At 45.6% G+C, this 20,351-nt stretch overlaps 1 protein-coding gene across 2 annotated transcripts in view; it reads left to right on the top strand.

Moving 5' to 3' along the window:
* The window catches only part of PEBP4 (phosphatidylethanolamine binding protein 4), a 45,533-nt gene extending 25,595 nt beyond the window's left edge, over positions 1 to 19,938 (top strand). Inside the window, exons 4-7 of one of the 2 annotated variants that reach the window (XM_075272725.1) lie at positions 4,163 to 4,261; positions 16,377 to 16,425; positions 18,160 to 18,276; positions 19,588 to 19,938. In XM_075272725.1, coding sequence (XP_075128826.1) covers positions 4,163 to 4,261; positions 16,377 to 16,425; positions 18,160 to 18,276; positions 19,588 to 19,688 — 366 coding nt within the window. In that variant the 3' untranslated portion in view covers positions 19,689 to 19,938. Of the gene's footprint in view, positions 1 to 4,162; positions 4,262 to 16,376; positions 16,426 to 18,159; positions 18,281 to 19,587 lie in introns of both variants that reach the window. The other variant, XM_075272726.1, reaches the window with a different exon arrangement.
* Positions 19,939 to 20,351: the final 413 nt, after the last annotated feature.

Genomic DNA, 20,351 nt, shown 5'->3' with positions numbered 1-20,351 from the left:
TCGAGCCCAGCAGGGCCATTTGTGGCTTCGAGACTAGCATGGCCATTTTTGGCCTTAAGCCTAGCATGGTTATTTGTGGCCTCAAGTCCAGAATGGCACACACTTTTCCTGGTTGGGCATAAGATTTGGCATCCATCAGGCTATGATTAAGAAACCTTTGCGGTTTCGAAACGTGTCAGCCAAGCCGGAGATGTGATATTTAGTGTTTTTATCATTTCACTTTTCTTTCTCTTTACTTTTTTGTACGGCATCTTTTGCCAAACTTTTTTAAAATGATGGAATAAAATATATTTTTACTACGAACAAGAGTTGCGGACCTTACCTCCTTCACCTCCATAAGATTTGCCTATTGACTTCAATGAGTCCTAACACCACAGTGAGTCTCGCACTGGACAGTCACTTGAAGGCTATATTCAGACATGGCTGATTTATTGCAGAAATTTCTGGGATTGAAAATGTACTCCACAAATCTGAATGGAGTTGTTTCTGCAGTACTGTAACACTCAAATTTCAGCAACGATTTTGCTTTGTGTGAATTGACCTATAAATATTAAAATTGTTAGGCTTTTTCCAACAATGTCCGATGATTTGGGAAGTAACCACTGCAAACCCCATCAAGCTCTAGTCAGTGCCGCACCTCCCATGAGGCAAGGGTGCGGCATTTTTGATTACCTAAGCCAGTCCAGGACAAGCTGTCCTGGACTGGCTTAGCACCGAGCGGTGGTTTGGGGAGGCCGCTGGAGCAGCACTGCTCCAGCAGCCTCCCCTCACGCTCAGGCAGAGAGCAGGTCATCTCCATGCCTGCTCTCTGTCTGCGAACGGCACTAAGCCCCGCCCCCTTCGCTCAACCACGCCCCCTCCACTCCGCCCCCTCCTCCTGGGGGGGGGGGCGGCTTTCTGTAGTTCGCCTCGGGCAGCAAAAGGGGTAGGTTCACCCCTGGCTCTAGTCTAGAACAAAAGGTACAAACAAAACAGCACAGCTCCACAGGCACTACATTCTGGTGATTTGGGGGGCCACAGCGGTTGGACCCCCTCTGATCAGACATCACTAGAATATTCTGGCCACATCTGTTTGAATGTCATTGTACGGCAGACGCACCTCCCCGTGTTCAGGGTGTATACTGCCAGTGTTTGTCTTCCTGTTTACTACCAGCAAGATAGTTGTGTGTTCCCCGACTCTGCACTTACTGATTGGGGGGTTGTGTGGAAACAGATGGGGGTCTTTAATAGTTATTCGTAGCCATTATGGTATTTCGGCACCAGATTATCAGTTTATTGTCACAGCCACTATGATGGTAACTTCCAAAAAGAAGCAAGATGACCCTTCTTGCCGCAGCGTGAGACACGTTCCAGTGTAGGCCCATTCATTTGGGCCTACACAGGAGTGGGATGCAGCGACGGGACGCCGTCGTTCAGTTGCGGCAAGCCCCGTGGAATATTCACATGGCGGAAAAGCTTTCCGCGACCTTTTTCTCAGAGTGAACATACCCAAAGAGAAAAGGAATTTGAGTTGGTCTTCTGTCTCAGATTCCTCTCCACTTTTACAAGCTGTACTTGCTTATTAACCTCAGACACAATGGGGATACCCCTGTTAAGATTGAGCAGGACGCTATGGTGCTCCCTCCCATTGAAAATAAAGGGGGTATTCACACATAGGAATCTGCCTCAAAATCAGCCTCAGATTCCACCTGAAATCTGCCTCCCATTTATTTCAATGGGAAGCAGAAGGTGTAAGCAAGTGTCCTGCTTGTTTTTCCAGCAGATTCCGGCTGAACCTCCATACCTCATATGTATACACGTTCAGCTCCTGTATAGATCTCTGGTGGTAGCTTCTCTCCCCATCGAACAAAAGAATCGGGCCTGACGAAATCCAGTAGCCTTTTAATTCCTGACAGCTGCATTGGGGTAGTTTCTCTTTTATTGGTCGGCCAGAACTGCCCAAATCATCAGAACTTAGTCTACTGTACGTGCCCAGCTTAGTGGTCGCTAGATTTGCTGTTGGTACTTTTATACACATATTTATAGCCCAGAAGCCGGAAAAAAAAATAGGAAAAAAAACCTCCTCTGGTTGCTATGACAAGACCAGGTTTTAATAAATGAGGAATGATATGATGACCTATCCTATACGTGGAATTTATTAAACCTCTTACGCCTGAAAAGTGGCAGAAAAAAGTTGCAAATTTTTGCTCAAGACAGTGTTTGCTTTTTCCATTCCACTGCTTTGAAAAGTGAATCAGGCCGAGGTGGCCGCCCGCATCCAACAAATGTACTAGAATTTATGTCAGAAACTGGCAGAAACTTCACAATAACTAGTAGCAGCATAAATGTGACCTGGCCACTAAGAACCAGAAATGGACCTAATGGGTTTCCTATCTTTAGAGGCTTAGACTATCAGGAGTCCGACAACCACCATATACCGTACAGCGACCATGCTTGGTATTACAGCTCACCCTGCTCACTTGCATGGGACTGAGCTGCAATCAGGCCATGTGACTGATGAACAAGACATTATATGGCTGGTGGAGCAGAAGCAGCTCTCATGGAGCAATGCAGCTTCTCCAAACAGCTGATCCACGAGGTGGTCCTGGGTATTAGGCCCCCGAGGATCTTCAGTTGATGGCCTATCCTAAGGTTTTCAATTAAAAAGTGACAGAATCTCCTTGAGTCTAAGGCCCCACGTAGTGAGCTGCAGCCAAAAAGCGCAATGGGAAAAACCATAGTGGAACCGCATCACGGTTTTTCCCGCAGAGCATTTCACGTAAAGTCTGCAGAGGGACTTTCTGCTTCAATTATTCCTATATGGCAAATGCCGGCATTTCCATCGGTATAATTGACATGTTCCGATTTACAAAAATGCAAAGTTTTTGAAATCACAGTATGCCCGCTGCAGATATTTTTCTGCAATGTGGAATTAGCCAGTGTTTTTTTCCAAGGCATTTCCACCGTGGCAAAATCGCAGCATTTCAACTATGTGGGGCCCCGGCCTTAAGATGTTTATGTTTCTTAATGAGCAAAGCCCAAATTACTCCAGTACTAAGTACATCAAGACTGGTATTAGTCCCATTATGCTCTGTATCGTTAATGTCATACCTAAGAGAATTTGTTACTTTCAGTAAATCTGCCCTATCATGTAGTAGTTTGGATTTGGTCTGGAGTTGGTACAGGGTCTAAGGAGGAGTTGGAATAAAGAATGGTTAAAAAAGCGGATCAGAACAGATCACCCCCCTGCATTGGTGTTGCAAATGGGCACGATGTAATGCTTCATTTCTCCTGTGGTGGTGCTGCTGAAGGAAAACTGCCTAGTTTTCCATTAGACCACCACTGATCATTTAGGCCGGGTTCACACAGGGTTTTTTGTACCGGATTTTGACGCGGAATCCACCTCAGAATCCGGCTCGAAAATAAACGCCTGCCATTGACTTCAGTGGGAGCCGTTCACTTCCTTTCCCGCTGGCGGAAAAAAGAAGCGAGCTGCCCTTTCTTGCCGCAGATTCCACAGCTGAATCAGCCTTGGATGTCCGCAGCACGACACTCCCTCCTGACTAGGCCCATTCATTTGGGCCTAATCCAGAGCGGAATGCTGCGACAGTCGCAGCTAGTCACGGGAGGCGTTTTTTTGGACCGGATTCTGAGGCGAATTTCCGCGTCAAAATCCGGTCCAAAAAACCCCATGTGAGCGTACTCTAAGGGTAAGTTCACACAGGGTTTTTTGCTAAGGATTTTGAGGCCCTATCCGCCTCAGAATCCTGACCAAAAAGACGGCTCCCATTGAAATCAATGGGAGCCGGTCAGTTCTTTTTTCTGGGAGCTGTTTGTTCTGGCTCCCAGAAAAAAGAAGCGAGGTGCTCATTCTTGTTGTGAGGCGAATCCGCCTGAAGACACCTCCTCCCAACTAGGCCCATTCATTTGGGCCTAATCCGGAGTGGAGTGCGCGATTGGATGCCACTGCACTGCATCCAGTCGCAGCTACCCATATTTTGGCCCGGAACCTGAGGCGACCATAAAACCCCGTGTGAACTTATCCTTAGGCTACCAGCAAAGGTTCCTTTAGTGAGCAGCTTCTTGTCAAGGGATATTTGTAACAAGTAGGGATTATTTAAAGAAGAGAACCCCTTTAACTTTGGTGTTACACTGCCATCTTACATGTGTCCTCTCCTCCTAGGATAAGATCTATGTTCTGCTGATGATTGACCCAGATGCTCCCAGCAGAAACAATCCAAGATTCCAGCACTGGAGACATTGGTTGCTTGCGGATATACAGGTAACTGGTCCACTCTGACTACGACTACAAGTACTGCTAACTTGTTATTCTTGCCTTTCTGTCAAATTTTAAAAATGTGCAGTAAAAACACAATTTTGCTAAAATTGTCCATAGTGGTGGCAGGTCTATTGTTGTTGTATTCTGGCCTCTATCAATGAAGTATTGTGTTGCCCAATTACAGGGTGCAGTAGTCACGTGCCAGCATGGCACTGCAGGGGACTAGGCAAGTGGCATCACCGGAGCGGCAGAAGTTTAGGAATGTGAACACTCTGCTATTTAGCCCTTTTCTCGCAGCAGAGACTTGTCCTCCACACACTTTAGTGCAGATTTCCCTGTAGATTTGGTTACACGTCCTGTAATGTGTGAACATGCCTCTAATAAACACTGCATTTAATTGTAGCAAAATGTTCTGTGTAAAGACACCCTTAGAGACCCAGAAGACACCGAAAGCCTAAAAGAAGCAGACAAGTAGGATAATAGATAGTACCGTGACATAATGCATCCCCCTGATAACATATAATAGATGGGGGGAGGGGGGAGGAAGGTAATACCACAGATCACTGTGATTATTTTTACATTTTCCCATCACAAGCTAATAATGACAATGGATGATAATCGCTTCTAATTGTGACAACCTGTTAACCCTTCTCCTTATTGTCTCTCCCTGCAGTAATTGCAGCCCTCGCTCCTCCCCTCGGGGGTTAATGAGATATTCTAGCGAGCTGACATTACTAGAATAATTGGGCACCAGCAAATTAACATTTTTTCCCATTAAGACATTATAAGATAAAAAACCGCCGGTTCTATGTAAATCCCCTTCACGGCGCACATAGAAGGCATCTGTCGTAGATATCGGTGATCTCTATGACATCTGTTCCTGGCAGGAAACCTAAAGTTGGCACCTTATAAGACGATCTGCTGATATCATGTATGAGAAGTACAATACGTGGCCAAAAGTATGTGAACACCCGGACGCTATACCCATATGGGCTTGTCAGAGCGGTATTCCAATTGTAGACATTTATGGCACATTCACCTGCCAGGTAGGGTGACGTGGCCAAGCATTTGGGCGTCTCTCCATTTACTTCTATGGGTACAAATGCGCAGGATGTTTCCATGATGCCCACAGAAGTTAATGGAGAAAGCCGTGTACATGCGTGGCCACTTCTCCATTCATTCTCTGGAATGGATAGATCTAAGGCCGGGTTCACACGGGTTTTTTTGGTCTGGATTTTGACACTGAATCCGTGTCAAAATCCCACCCAACTAGGCCTTTGGGCCTAATCCGGGGCAGAATACTGTGACTGGATGGCGGTGCACTATATGCACTGCATCGGCATCCAGTGCAGCTAGCCATTTTTTGAACCGGATTCTAAGGTCGACTCCGCCTCAAAATCCGGTCCAAAAACTCCTATGTGAACCCGGCATAAGCTGGGAATACCCTGTATGACTGAGGTCTCACATTGCAGGAATGAATTTTTTTCGTTGCCGATTTTGCTGCGGTTTTTTCAGCCAAAGCCAAGAATGGCTACAACTGGAAAGGGATATATATAGGAAACTCTCATATATCTACCTTCAGCTCAAATCCACTCCTGGCTTTGGCTCAAAAAACTGCAACAAAAAAGTTGTGTTTCTGCAATGTGAGGCTCTTCGCTATGCCGTTGTTGTCACATTCACATGGTACTACAGCAGCTCAGTCCCATTCAAGTGAATGGAACTAAGTTGCAATGCCAAGCGCAGCCATTAGTATATTTACAGTGCTGTGCTTGATGTTCAAAGAAGAGGCCACAATACTCTGCAGCCTCTTCAACCTACAGATTGGTGTGATTCCTAGGTGTCGGAACCCGGCTGATCATATTGATGACCTACCCTATGGAAAACCCCTCTAAGCCGCCTACTTCTGAACCATGAGCATTAGGGTGCATTCACACTGAGTAAACGCTAGCTTATTCTGAACGTAAAACACGTTCAGAATAAGCGGCGTCTAAAGCAGCTCCATTCATTTCTATGGGAGCGGGGATACGAGCGCTCCCCATAGAAATGAATGGGCTGCTTCTTTCACTCCGTGCAGTCCCATTGAAGTGAATGGGGAGTGTCGGCGTATACGGCAAGCTCTGCTCATGCCGGAGCGTACACGCCGGCACTCCCCATTCACTTCAATGGGACTGCACGGAGTGAAAGAAGCAGCCCATTCATTTCTATGGGGAGCGCTCGTATCCCCGCTCCCATAGAAATGAATGGAACTGCTTTAGACGCCGCTTATTCTGAACGTGTTTTACGTTCAGAATAAGCTAGCGTTTACTCAGTGTGAATTCACCCTTAAAGGGGTTTTGAAGGCTGAAAATACTGAGGACTTGTCTTCAGGATTGGTGATAAGTATCAGCCTGGTGGGGTCACACCCAGGACCCTGGTACACAGGGAATGGAGTAAGCAGCAGACAGCTCTGATCTCTGTGTAGTGGCTGAGCTCAGTTGGAGCTGATCTGCCATACTTCGTGCTTCAAGACTCTTGGCGCTGCAGATTTGTTCCCGCAGTTTGCGGAGGGAGTTAAGCCCCATCCATTACACTGTTCTGTACTAACCCACTGCAGGTACAGCCTTGTGTCCCCAGCCTTAAAGAGGTTTTCTCATGATGTGAGGTATTCCCTCTATGGCCAACAATTATCGGACAGACGCAGGCCATTCATCTATTACGTGGTCTTCCATAATTTTGAAGTGCAATGACGGTATGCTGTGCAATCTTTCTGATGTGTGGCCTTGTGCATGGTGATCTATGGCTTGTGTATGTATGCTTCACCATGACGCGCCCATATCCCACTGACGGGTATGATATATGCCACGTGTGATAAGGCTGGCTATCTAAGTAAAGGAGGTCGGAGGAGGGATATGCACCATGTGTATTATACGCTACTTGCCACTTAGTAATCTTTGCATTGGTCACTTGCACAGATATGGCGACTAGCAGAGCAGGGGATTAAAGGGGCGGGTATAGTTTTGGTTTGTTTTTGTATCCGTGTCCCACTCCCTGCTCTTGGTCATGTGAACCCTAATCATTTTATCCTTCCTTTGCAAAAAGATGTTCTGCAGCAGCTAGGCTGTGTATCACATAGCACGAAATACCTCCTAAAGTAAGAGATTGTTAAATCTCCTAAGCCTTCTGTGCACAGAGTGGAAATCCCCAGTGACTTGTCATATTATAACATAGGTGGGTACATTATATAAAAACTATACGCTGCCACACGATCCGGGAATAGCTCCCTCGTGTCTGCAGACTTCATTCCGGACATATGTTAGATAGGGCAAAAAAAAAAGCTGTGGGATGAGAGAGATGATGATGATGGCGGCGGTGGTGATGATACAGAATTGTCCTGTCCCATATGCAGGAGCAAATCTCACAGCACCAACCTGACTCATCCCAAAAGCCGAACTCACTGCAGTTACCAAGGGAACCATCGGGATAAGTGATGTGGAGAGTGGGGAGCGCCTCCGAGGGTAATGGAGGGCTGAGAGTAGTCAGTAGGGAGTTTTAATATTAAGGTGGCTGATTCATAGCGGAGATGGACAGGGGTATGGTCAGGTAGGGATGGGTTTTGCAGGACTTTGTTCTGCGGCCTGTTCTTGGTACTTGAGGGGGCCCCTTCTCTTCACCCCTTGCTTTCCCCTGTCTCTCCATGGTCCTCTGCCTGCCTCTCCTCACTCTCCTCTCCCCTGTGTTCTGCTTTCCACTTTCCCTGTCTCCCACGCCTGGTCTTCCTCCTGTTTCTCTTACGTGTCTGAGTGGGAGATTCCTTGTCACACGTGGCCTGGGAGTGGGAGCCTGAAAGAGCTTCCCCGAGATCCAGCTCATCGGTATAACACTGCGCCCTGTGCAGCTTGCACTCTAATAACCCAGCCGAGCCAGCTGTGACTTCTGATTAGGAGACAGCTGGATCCATTGTTACACCGAGCCTGATCTGTGCAGCTAATATTAGAATATGTGCCGAGAAACACAACCTGCCTGGCGCCCTGCACTGCTGTGCACTTTATTCTGTGTACCCTCTGGCAACTTTAACTACTTCACAACCACAGGGGCCAAGTATCAACCTGTTGCATTCTCATGTGTCAAGTGCTCTACGCTGTTCCTATTAGCATAGAATGACACTTGCGCTCGGTCTCCGGTTTAGCCAATCCGCCGGGTTTCCTTCTTCAGCCCCAGCAAAATTAAACAGGAGACGGAAACCCGGCGGTCAGTTCTAAAACCCATTCACTTGAATGGGTGTGTAAAGGTGACCGCCTGTGTCCGCCTTCTGCCTCTCCGCGGAGAAACTATTTTTTTTTTTTTAGCTGGACACAAAGTCGGACATGAGGGACTTTGTGTCCGGTTAAAAAAAAAACGGTGTGAACCCCCCATAAGCCATCCATATTGTCAGCTAAAGATGACCATCGGGATGGTCTGCTGGAAACCTTTGTTAAGTGTCAGAAACAGCGCCAACTACTGATCTGACATTAAAAACCACTATCTACTTACAAGCGGAATTTAATCTTCCCTCCTCTAGTGGATTCTCCTATATCCAAATCGGCCATGTTGCAAGTCTTCCATAGTGGGCCTTATTTCACACTTTTATTGCATTCTGCCAGACCCTACTCTCGTAACAATATCCTAGACACCCATATATGAGAGGGTTACTTGGGAGAGACCCTGTCGGATTTGTTCTGGACCATCATTTGGAGACGAGCGGCCAAATCTTCTCGCTTACAATATTTTCAAGATGCTGCTCCAGTGGCAGCGCACGCCGACCTTGCTTCATTCTTTTGACGCTGCTATCCCAGATACTTGCTGACAATGTGGTGCTGCCAGTGCTTGCTCTCCATTGTTTGGATCCGTCGGGGAACTGAACTACGGAGAGCCGGACCGCTAAAACAGTAGTTACACACAGAGCCCGGTGGAACTCAGTGGCTATACGTTAGCCTCCAACAGAGACTCCAATACAGATGTGAATCTAGCCTTACACACATGCAACCAGCCATCGACTTGATGTAGAAGAAAACCTGATTCTTCGGACCGAGTCATCTTCTTCCACTTCTCTGTGGTCCAGTTCTGATGCTTATGTGCCCATTATAGGCATTTTTGGTATCGGACAGGATTCAGCATAGGCACTGTTAGCGGTCTGTGTCATAGCTGTAACATTTCCAGCAATCTGTGATACAGTAGTTCTTCTTTTATAGGACCAGATAGACTAGTCTTTCATCCCTTTGCCCTTGTGCCTGTCCTCCTTTGGACCACATGTGGTAAGTCACTCCGATCCTTTCATTTATACACTTTTCCTGCTTCCAATACATCAACTTGAAGACCTGACTATTCACTTGCTGCCTGATAGATCCCCCTCATTGGCAGTGTCCATAGATAATCGGTGTTATGCACTTCACTATTAACCCTCGTATTGTGTTAGCTTTCAGTTACTCTCCCTTATGTTAACGGGTCGGTTTTGACCCGTGTCTTAAATCATCCCTAGGATACCCTAAAAACAGTTATTTATGATCCAATTTGTTTCTTACCTCTTAGTTACCTTGTTAGGGTTTCTCATCCATGGAAGGATTGATTTTAATATTTTTGGTGTGGCCCCCTGGGCCTTTCATTTGAGAGCATACCCTTCATTTTCAATATAAAAATATTGTCAAATGAACCTCAAGAGAATAATATAAACTTAAAAAAGTTTGTTATATCATCTGACTATTACTGAAAGGTTTTAGAAAACATTTCTTAAATGTAAAAAAAAAATATACATATATATATTTTGTATTATTAACTTTAGTAACATCTATGGTGTTACGGGTCAGTTTTGACCCGTATCTAACTACTTTATGAAAAAGGCAAAAAAAACAGATTTTTTTTTTTTAATAGAACTTTAATACAAATAAAAGATGAAAATTATATTAACATTAATAGCAATAATAATAAAAAGTAGCTTTTCTAGGTCAAACAAACAAACAACAATCAATCAAGCAAATCAAATCAACAGAAATCAAGTACTAGTTTTTAGATGCATGTGTGGCAAAAAGTGATACATTTTGTGTGTTCTTTGCAAAGGTATTTTTTGCAGGCAAAGCATGATGTGTTTTTCTTTCTGTCCTTATTGCTAGGGCAGACCTGACACCTCTTTCTTTTAGAATCAGTTGGTCTCACTGGAGTTGTGGCTGTTGTGGTTGATGTTGAGGCAGAGATGGTTGAGGAGGATGCTGGTGATGATGCTCTTTGTGTTGCTGTGGGTGTGGGCGAAGCACTTGTTGAGCTCTGGAGTTGTCGGACCAAGGCTGCAGCGGCTGGGTCTCGGGGCACTCATTCCCTTTGGTCAATCTGCGCCTTGACAAGGGATCTTCCTAGTACCTCAAGAAACATCCTTTGTTTGTTTTTTCTTTGAATTCCATCCTTGGTGAATGTGGGTCCACAACACAAATGCATTGTATGCTGCCACATCAAGGATGTTTGAAAATACAACCATTGGCCATCTCCTAGTCACTCGCTGGCAAGTGTAGGTAGCAGTCAGCTTGACCAGGTTGTCCACTCCTCCTTTTGATGCGTCCCAGAGACTATCAGTGGCCTCATTGCAGGATTTGTACACTCCAGCAAGGAGAAGAACACCAATGTAGGCATCCAGGTCATCATCATGAAGGTCATTCCACATGTTGCTGTGGACTTTTTTTCCTTCAAGGTTTGTCATAGCAATAATGACTTTTTTTTTTTATTATTGACAATGGCATAAACAGATCAAAACATGTCTTGATGTCACTTACTCTTGTCACAGCAAACCTTGTGATCCCAGGGGTCATTTTTATGACATTTGCAGCGTCTGCCCTGCCATGTACATCTGGAGGTACTGAGCTCCAACTGATCTTGCCACTTTTGGATTTGAATCTTTCCGTGGGAGCAGCTTCAGCACCTCATCAGACTGATCAGAATGGTCTGTGTCTTCTGGTTGATACTCCACATCATCTTCCTCCCCAGGAACCTGTTCATCTGTATCAGTTTTCTGCTGTGTGTCCTCTGATTCATTATCATCCCAGATATAATCCAGAATTTGGCTTGCATCTAATCTTCTCCTCATTGTTGCATGGTGTAAACTGAAGATGTATACTCTGCAAAGTACCAACTGTAAGCTGATTTGGCCATACATGCCTGAACATGTCCCTAACTCAAGTTGTTGGAGGTAGAGCTGGCTGTGGGCTGTTGGTTTATATTGTGTTTAGGAGTTCAGTTTTGGGACTTATTATTGTTTTTTTACTCTTATATTAAACCTGGGTCAAAAACGACCCCAACAACACAAGTGTTATAATTTTAATAAGAGCATTTTACAATTTAGTAAAATAGTTTTATTTTATTGTATTTTGTTTAAAAATAAGTTTCAGGAAAAGTCAAAAAGTCTTAATGCAATAAACAAATGTATGTAGAATTTGTATGCATTTAAAAACTAAAACGGGTCGGTCACGACCCTAACACAAGAGGAAGGTTAATGTCATGGCTGTTTGGTGTATAATGTGTTGGGAAAGTCATGTTTTGCTGACATCAGGTCGAGACTATAATACAGGCTGTAACAAGATGCCATGAGCTCCAATTGTGAAAGCCTCGAGTGGTGAGCCGAGGGTGCCTAAAATGGGTTTGGTAAACACACGTAACCACATAGACATACACTGTTTCATTCCCTCATCTTGAGCGCACTTACCATTGTTATAGCCTGAACCTTATAACTTGTCTTCACTTTGTCTTCTTTGCTGCAGTCCCATCATTTACCTCACATGTAAGACAGACAGGATTACAATGGAAGATAACACTGCTACCGATATCGCCACTGACCCATCATTGCCTCCTCTACTGACTGTAGATGTCACCGCTTATTTCCTCCCCCCTCCTTGTACAGAAAACTCTCCTATAGACCTCAATGAGTCCGCTCCAGACTATTGGTGACTATTCTGTAAAGGAGATCACTAAATGCTGTTAACAGAGCAGAGCAGAAGCTCAGGCAAGATGGCCGCCACATAATCAGGTATAGAAAACCGAATACAAAAACCTACGATCAGAAAAAATATACTGTAAACACAATAGAAAAAAATGTCATAAGAATAAATAAATTTGAAAAAATTGGAGCCTTCTTTCTAAGCTCCAGCAAGGCTAGTATTGGTTCTGAACCCTGAAAGAGAAGCACATCGGGGGCCCTTTATCCTTTCGGTAAGAGGCCACATCCTTGTGCACTTATAGCTTTATATCATTTTATGCACTTGGGTGATATAAAGCAGTGTCTGGTTTTCGATTCTGATCATGTGGAGACACTGAAGCATAAACTATCTTTACTGAACTAAATGTAAATTATCACCAAACCTATTGAGAACCTTCCTGATCTTGATCAAGGGGCTTTCCCACAAGCCCACCCACACAGGCAGTGTCAGGGATCCCCTGTGTGCCGCATCCTCGGCCCCCTCAGCCCAGCTCTCCTACACTCCGGTGACTCCTCTGCACTTCCTGCGTGATGCTGCTGTTTTCTTCTGCCTGCATTCAATACTTTCCAACCTCCTCTTATTTCTCTCGTACTTCTACTTCTTCTTTTTACTTCCATCACTTTTTTGCTGTCTCTCCTGTTTCTTTTTATACGCTCATTGTTTTTTAAAATACACCAGATATAAAGTGATTTGTAGTCTATACACTGCTGGCCACTTTATTTTATATATATATATATATATATATATATATATATATATATATATATATAGTGAGAAGGTGAAAGGCAAAGTGCTGGAATCACACTATATCAGCCCCAGATTCCTGACTTATGTGTGATCCGGTTCGGGTCTGGAGGAGGCCTCAGCACCAGATGTGGGTCATAGGCTTGTTATTGGGCCATAAAAGCCTGCAGAGCCTGCACTGCAGGGCAGATCCGGGGAGTGGGTCTGTCCTGTAACCCTGAGTCCAATGAGACCAATTTGTGCTTGTGGTTTTTGTGTGGCTGATAGTAAGCCATGTGTATAGTTAGGTTAAGGCTGTATTGTGTTTTGCTTATTTGTGCTTGAAGTGAAGGTCTATTTATTTTCCTATTTTTTTGTAAGTAAACCTGTTTGCTGCACATTTTTGTGTCCCTGTCTTGACTGTTTGGGCTCGTTCACACGAGGCAAGAGGGGGTGGATTTTGGCGCTGAATCCACGTCAGAATCCGCCCCCTCACAATAGGGGTCTATGCAGACCGCATGTTCCCGCTCACGGTAAAAAGAAGCGAGCTGCACTTTTTTCAGGCGGATTCCGCGGCCGATTCAGCCACGGTGTCCTCCTCACGACAGCACCTTCCAGACTAGGCCCATTCATTTGGGCCCACTCCGGAGCGGGAGGCCACGACTGTCGGAAGTTGCGGCAGGCGCATTTTGGTCCTATTCTGATGCGGCTTCCCAGTACTTCTGTTTAGTTAGTCACTCGGACGAGCAGGAATTTGTTTTATTTTTGACTGACGTTAAGGCTGTATTTTGTTTTGCTTATTTGTGCCTGAAATTAAGGTTTATTTATTTTCATGGGTTTTTTTTGTAAATAAACCAGTTTGCTGCACATTTTTGTGTCCCTGTCTTGACTGTTTGTGTCCGCACCACTGCTTCTGCTAAGCAGTGGCCAGTCAGTGTATATGTCTATACACTGACTGGCCACAGACCCCTATTCACACACACACACACACACACACACACACACACACACACACACACACACACACACACACACATATATTAGCAGTTACCCGCGACTTCGTCTGCGGGTTGGCAGTGGCGCTAAACCGCTTATATTTCTTGTCCTCCCATGTCTGCCTCTAGTTTCTTGGCCCCCCATCTCTGCCCCCAGTTTCTTGGCCCCCTATCTCTGCCCCCAGTTTCTTGTGCCCCCATCTCTGCCCCCAGTTTCTTGTCCCTCCCTGCATCTGCCCCCAGTTTCTTGTCCCCCCATCCCTGCCTGCAGTTTTTTTTCCCACCATTTCTGGCCCCAGTTTCTTGTCTCCCTGTATCTCTGCCCCCAGTTTGTTGTCCCCCCCACATCTCTGCCTCTAGGTGCTTGTTCCCCCTTCATCTGCCACCAGGGTTTTGTTCCCCCCATTCCTCTGCCCCCAGATTCATGTTCTCCATCTCTTCCCCCAGATTCATGTCCCCCCCCCATCTCTGCCCCCAGATTCAAGTCCCCACATCTCTGCCCCCAGATTCATGTCCCCCCCATCTCTGCTCCCAGCTTCATTCCCCCACCACCACCAGCACCTCGTCCCCAGTGTAGTTGGACTCACGCTGCCACGCTCCCATGCTGCTCTCTCCGCTCGCTCGCTTCACATCGGTCGGGCGGCTGGCTGCGTGTGGCGTCTAGGAGGCAGAGCGAGGGCCAGCGTCATGTTACTTTGACAGCAGAAGCCTCGCGCTGCCTCCCTGGCCTGTCAGGCGTGCGCTTGTATTGCAGCCTAGGCAGGTATGTTTGTGTGTTTGAATGTTTGGATGTTTGTTCCTCAATCACACCCAAACGGCTGAATGGATTGCTTTGAAATTTCACACACATCTACATATTGGCCACGAAGGATACATAGGCTACTTTAAACGTGTCTCACTCACCCCAAATCGCCACCGCGACCCTCAAAAGTTGGCTCCGGCTCCACTGTCGGCCCTGAGGTCAGCGCAGGTAGTGACACGCAGCTCCGATTGGTGCATGGCGGTGTGGGGGCGGGATAGGGAGACAGCACAGCGGCCCCATAGGTTAGTGCCGAAATGTGGGCATGGCCAGCACGCGAGGACACTTGCCTGAACATGGCGGCTGCCTGCATGTTCCCAACGCTGCTCACATGCCGGCCAGCCACATATCGCCTAATGCTGGCATTACATACAGCAGCACGACCAGGCCTCAAGCCCACAGCCGCCCGTACCCGCGTACTGTGTGGCCGGGAACAGACAGCACAGACAGCACTCACTCTCATGTCACGGTCACTACACACAGACATCCCCAGCATATGCAAGGCGAGTGCTGGAGGTTCGGAGATCGCCACTTTCCTTAGTGGTGGTGGTGGTGGGGTTTTACAAGAGTTGGTGTGTAGGGGGCTGGGGGGGGGGGGAGTCGCTGGGTAGGAGAAAGAGTTGGGGTTGGTGGTTTAGGGGAGGTGCTGGGAGTTAGGGAGGGGGCCTGGAGGGGTTTTTTGGTGGGGGGGTTGGGACCAAAGGGCTGAGGGTGAGTAGGAGGGAGGCCGATTGCACAGGTTAAAGGGGGAGGTGGGCGGGTGACTGGGGTCACGGGTGGTTGGTGTTGGTGGGGGCAGGGGGGGAGATGTGGAAGGTGACTGTAGGCTGTAAAGGGGGGAGGGGGCACGGGTGGGAGATAAGGGGAGAGCAAGAGGCGCGGGTGGGTGCTAGGTGGGGAGCCAGGGCCAGAGCAGCAGGGCTGTGGGAGGGGACACCTGTGACACCTGGAATAGAGATGGTTCTGTTCTGAGATCTGAATATAGATGTATTTTTCCTCTGATCTGGAGTCTGATTGATTAATACTCATTTATTATTTATTATGTTAATTATGTTTTTATTACGTTTGCTTTTAAAATCTGTTTTAGGCTGAGGCCCCCACGTTGCGGAAACGCAGCTTTTTTTGTTGCAGATTTTGTAGCAGTTTTTTGGGCCAAAGCCAGGAGTGGATTAAGCAGAGGGGAGATGTATAAGAGCTTCCTATAGATTTCCCATTCTTTTTGTAGCCATTCTTGTCTTTGGCTCAAAAAAAACCGCAGCAAAATCTGCAACAAAAAAGCTGCATTTCCGCAACGTGGGACCTCAGCCTAAGGCTGACACCCCATGTAGTGTAATGGCTGTAGTTTGGCTGTGGTGGAAATGCTGTGGCAAAGTCCACAACATTTTACAGTCCCTAGTGAATCCCATCCACACAGTATAGAATAATACCGGCTGTGGAAATGCTGCATTGTGTTTTTGGAAATCGCAGCGGAAATGCCGGCGTTTTCCCTATAGTTATGCCGCTGCCTTTCTTACTGACTGACATCATGCCTGTCAATCACAAGAACCTAATTCAGCTCCGTATCCTTTAAGTGAATGGTTACGTATCTGTTTTATATCAACATATACACAAATTGTTCTTTTTTTATTTAGGGTCGGGATCTTCTATCTGGAAAAGGTCTGAAAGGAAGAGTAATAACAGGTAAATCTAGTCGCTGGAGAAATCATCTGGATGGGAGACGACAAAGGAAACTTCAAAACTAGTGCAAGGGGAGCGGTTATATATGGGGAACAGTCCAGGCTGCAATACACAACTCCACCTGCTGGTGGCCAGGATTAGTTCATGGTGCAGCATTTTTGCTCTGTAGTGCGTGATGACCCTTAACCTCCATGATTGACCTGTAGGCATCTTATTCTAGGCTTATATGCACAGTCATCACTGTTTGAAGAATTCCCCTTTAATATATGATCCAGTCATATTCTCTGATTTACTAAAAACGACATCTTTGTTACATAATATGATATAAAACACTTGGCAATCTCCTGGCTTCAGATGGAGCAATGATCAACTAGAGGAAAGAAAGGGAAGAGGAGCCAGCCTGCAGGATAAAGTTTCCATTATACTTCAGATATATAGTTGCCTACAGTCCAGACGTCAGGGGACATCCCTGTAAACCAGGCTACAACATGGGGCATATCTAAAGAAGGTATAACTAGGGTCAGCCCTGCAATTTAGTTTTCACATGCAATGATCTAGCTAGAACCTTTCACCTCCTCCACCAAGCCCCCTTGTCTGCTCCTGTCCTGACACCGCCCTCCTGACAGTACAGAACCTGACTGTCAAAACTAACAGCACTGATTGCTCGGGAATGGCGGGGATAGAGAAAAAAATCCAGAATCAGTGGAGTAGCCCCTATTAACAAATGCTAAGAGCTGGAGATGGTGAAAGGTTCTCTGTAACTGGCTCCAGGATGACCATTGTAAGCTGAAATAAGTTGAAAACTAGGAATCGGTTTCTAAAAGTCAGAAAGATCTCCTGTAATTTGCCTTCTGTCTTGAGGACAGGAGCCCTGTATGGTATTTAGTACACCAGATAAATAACATGGAGCCGCTCTCACCTGGTGTCTGAAGGTGCAGCTCCTACTGCCACAGGTAAAGAAAAGTACAGAGCATGTAGTACTTCACTATAATGTAGGGAGGCGCTACTAGTCAGCCAGTCAGTATGTGTACTAGTACTAGAGAAGTGTTCCTGATGATCCAGGCAGTGTCTGGACTGTCTGTGGCGTAAATATGTTCAATGGGGTCTTACAAGGCTCATGATAGACAACTGTATGCTGCAAATATCTAAGGTCATGGGAAGTCAAGGGAATGAGAACGTGAGCTCTTAAAGTGCTTGTCCATTTCATTTTATTGATGATCTATCCTAAGGATATGTCATTAGTAATAAACCACCCAAGACCCCTGCTGACCGGCTGTTTATATTATCGCCATAGGCCAGAAGTGAGCCCTTACTCCACTTTTCCCAAAAGTTAAAATTTTTCCAGGATTGTTGCGATTTTCAGTAACAATTCCAGCAAATTTGGGCTGTCCCTGCCTTTTCAAAATAGGCATGGTTTGTGAAAACCTCGTTTTCAAAGGGTGCCTCTAGTTGTTTGGACCCATATTGGGGTCCCGGACTTAAATGCCCAAATTTTTATTGACCAGAAGTTGTACGTTGTTAGACACTTGACTCTTCCAGTGATGAAGAGGAGTCATTTAGGAGGAGTCTATATGTCCTATAATTTTGGATTCTGGTGTTTGTCCGTGAGCAGAAGTCCCTTCATGTTTGGGGGTCTCAGGTCTGTACAGTTTATAGATCAACACAGGTGTCGGAGATTGGAGTCTGTGCAGATCTTTCCCCTGATTTTTATGGTAAGACTTGTCTTTCCCTAATCAGAGTACAAGGGTCCGTCTCCCCCTGCGAACACTGGATATCACCGCTATGAATTCCTCCTGTATCTGCAGCCTCCAGGTTCAGTTCCTTCCCTTACATCATCTGAGGAGGAATTTCGAGGTACGTTCTATCCGCCACATGACATCCCTGATATACTCACTGTCACTATTGTGCTGCTATGCACTGCTCCAGGGACCTGCAGATGACCAGATCTGGCGTAGGGCTGCCATGTTGTGTGCAGGTCTATAGATGGGGAACTGAAATTGTATGGGGGTACCAGAAATCCAATAGTCATTCATTTTCTTAATGAATGGCTCTGTGGAAAGTAGAATTGTGGGAGTTTTAGTTGTCATGCATTAGTCCCCTAATAAAGAGGTGATGAAGCAGCTATGTTTAGGACTATGTGAGGGTCTAGTGGGGACAAAAAAAAAAACAGGTTCCAATAACGCCCACCGGTGTGCAGACCCATTAATCTCTTGTGCTACTGCCATAATATTAATTGAATTTCCCGAAAAATGCCGGCATGGCAAAAAAAAGTGCAATATCCCCACCACACTCTCCCTTCTATCAGAGGTAACGTTATTAACCCCTTCTATACTCTACACATAGTGCATTTTAAATGGGTACACTAGTGCTGTGACTCCAACAGGACACCCCCTGTATGACAATCGCTTTAAAAGAAAACTTCACTTAAAGGGGTTGTCCTAGATTAGAAAAAATATGGCTGCTTTGATCCCATTAACTTCAGGGCAGTACAGGGTAAGTCCCATGGACTGGTGTGGTGCTGTTTCAGAAAGAAAGCGGCCATGTTTTTCTAACCTTGGAAAACGATAGTTGGTCCTCTCTAGTGATGGCTGGAGAGACAAAGGCAGGGGTTGGGCTGACAACATGGAGGATGTTGGGTTGTCAGATTCTTATGGACAACAAGCAGAACTTTGCAATTGGATTGTGGAAAGTGGGTGAACAGCTTTAGTGGTACAACCCAATTAATAGCCATGGCAATGGGAACCATTTAAGGCTGGTAATAGACTTTAGATAGTTGTTGGCCAAGTACTTGTTCAATGGACCACTTTCCTTCCTGACTCTCTCATACACATTCACCCTTAGCTCAGCCAAGTGTGCATGTGTCCCAAATGGGAAGATAAGATGTCTCTGGCAGTGGCTTATCTCTTCAGTCTTTACAAAAGATTGGGTGTGTTAAAATCCAAGAGCCCGATCCTTCTTTCTCCAAGCATATGCTATTGAGGGGGGGAGAACACATTAGATGGATGGTCAGCGCCACTGAAATTGGTGGGTTTGGCTGACAATACTCTGTCTATGGCCAGTCTTACTCTCCATGTTACAGAAGACTCCTGAATAACGCCCTATTGGGCTACCATGAGACAACCCATTTATTAAGGACAGGTTACTAATATTAATCTTCTCTTGCAGGAAGCTTTGAACCTGTGTCATTTGCATCACGCTTTAATTTAGGAGAACCAGTGGCCACCACTCAGTTCATGGCCCAGAATCCCCAACAAAAGGATCTTTAACATTTACGAGGGATGGTCACATCATGTCAAACAACATTATGGCTGCCGCACTTTGCTAAAGATTGCACCAATGCTACTACTCATTTCCCCTATGTCTGAGAATAGTATATACATACCTATATATATATATATATATATATATATATATATATATATATAAAAATAAGTTAGACGTACTTGTATTGTGATGATTGGTCAGTGATTTGCTTTACTCCAGCGCCTTCAGTCTGAATAAATGAAATGTCCTCTGCCCCCCGTGTGTGTTTTCTTAACTCTTTGCTCATGTACGAGGTATTAACATTACTCACTCTAATGGCCTAGCACTAAGATAAGGTATTGTGGGGGTCTGACACCGGTAACCTGCTCCTGGCTAGAGAGGACCACTCAATATAACTCCTAATAAATAAAAAAAAGTTGTATATTATTTTATTTATTTTTTAACCCAATTTTTTTTTGATAATTTACAAAATCCTGCAATTTTCATTCTAGCCACTAAACCTAATAATAGACACTTTCCAACTCTGCAGTGTTCTTTGCAGCAGTCACTTCATGTACATCACAGGGTTACATAAAAGAGAACATCTTTATAGATAACACTACTGACCAATTGCATCCATTACTGACAATAAATGATGTCACACCTTATCTTCTCCCCCTCGTTGC

This window comes from Leptodactylus fuscus, chromosome 5 (assembly GCF_031893055.1).
Source record: "Leptodactylus fuscus isolate aLepFus1 chromosome 5, aLepFus1.hap2, whole genome shotgun sequence".
NCBI classification, from domain to species: Eukaryota; Metazoa; Chordata; class Amphibia; order Anura; family Leptodactylidae; genus Leptodactylus; species Leptodactylus fuscus.
The sequence above is the reverse complement of the archived record's forward strand: the minus strand, read 5'-3'. Positions and strand labels throughout refer to the sequence as shown.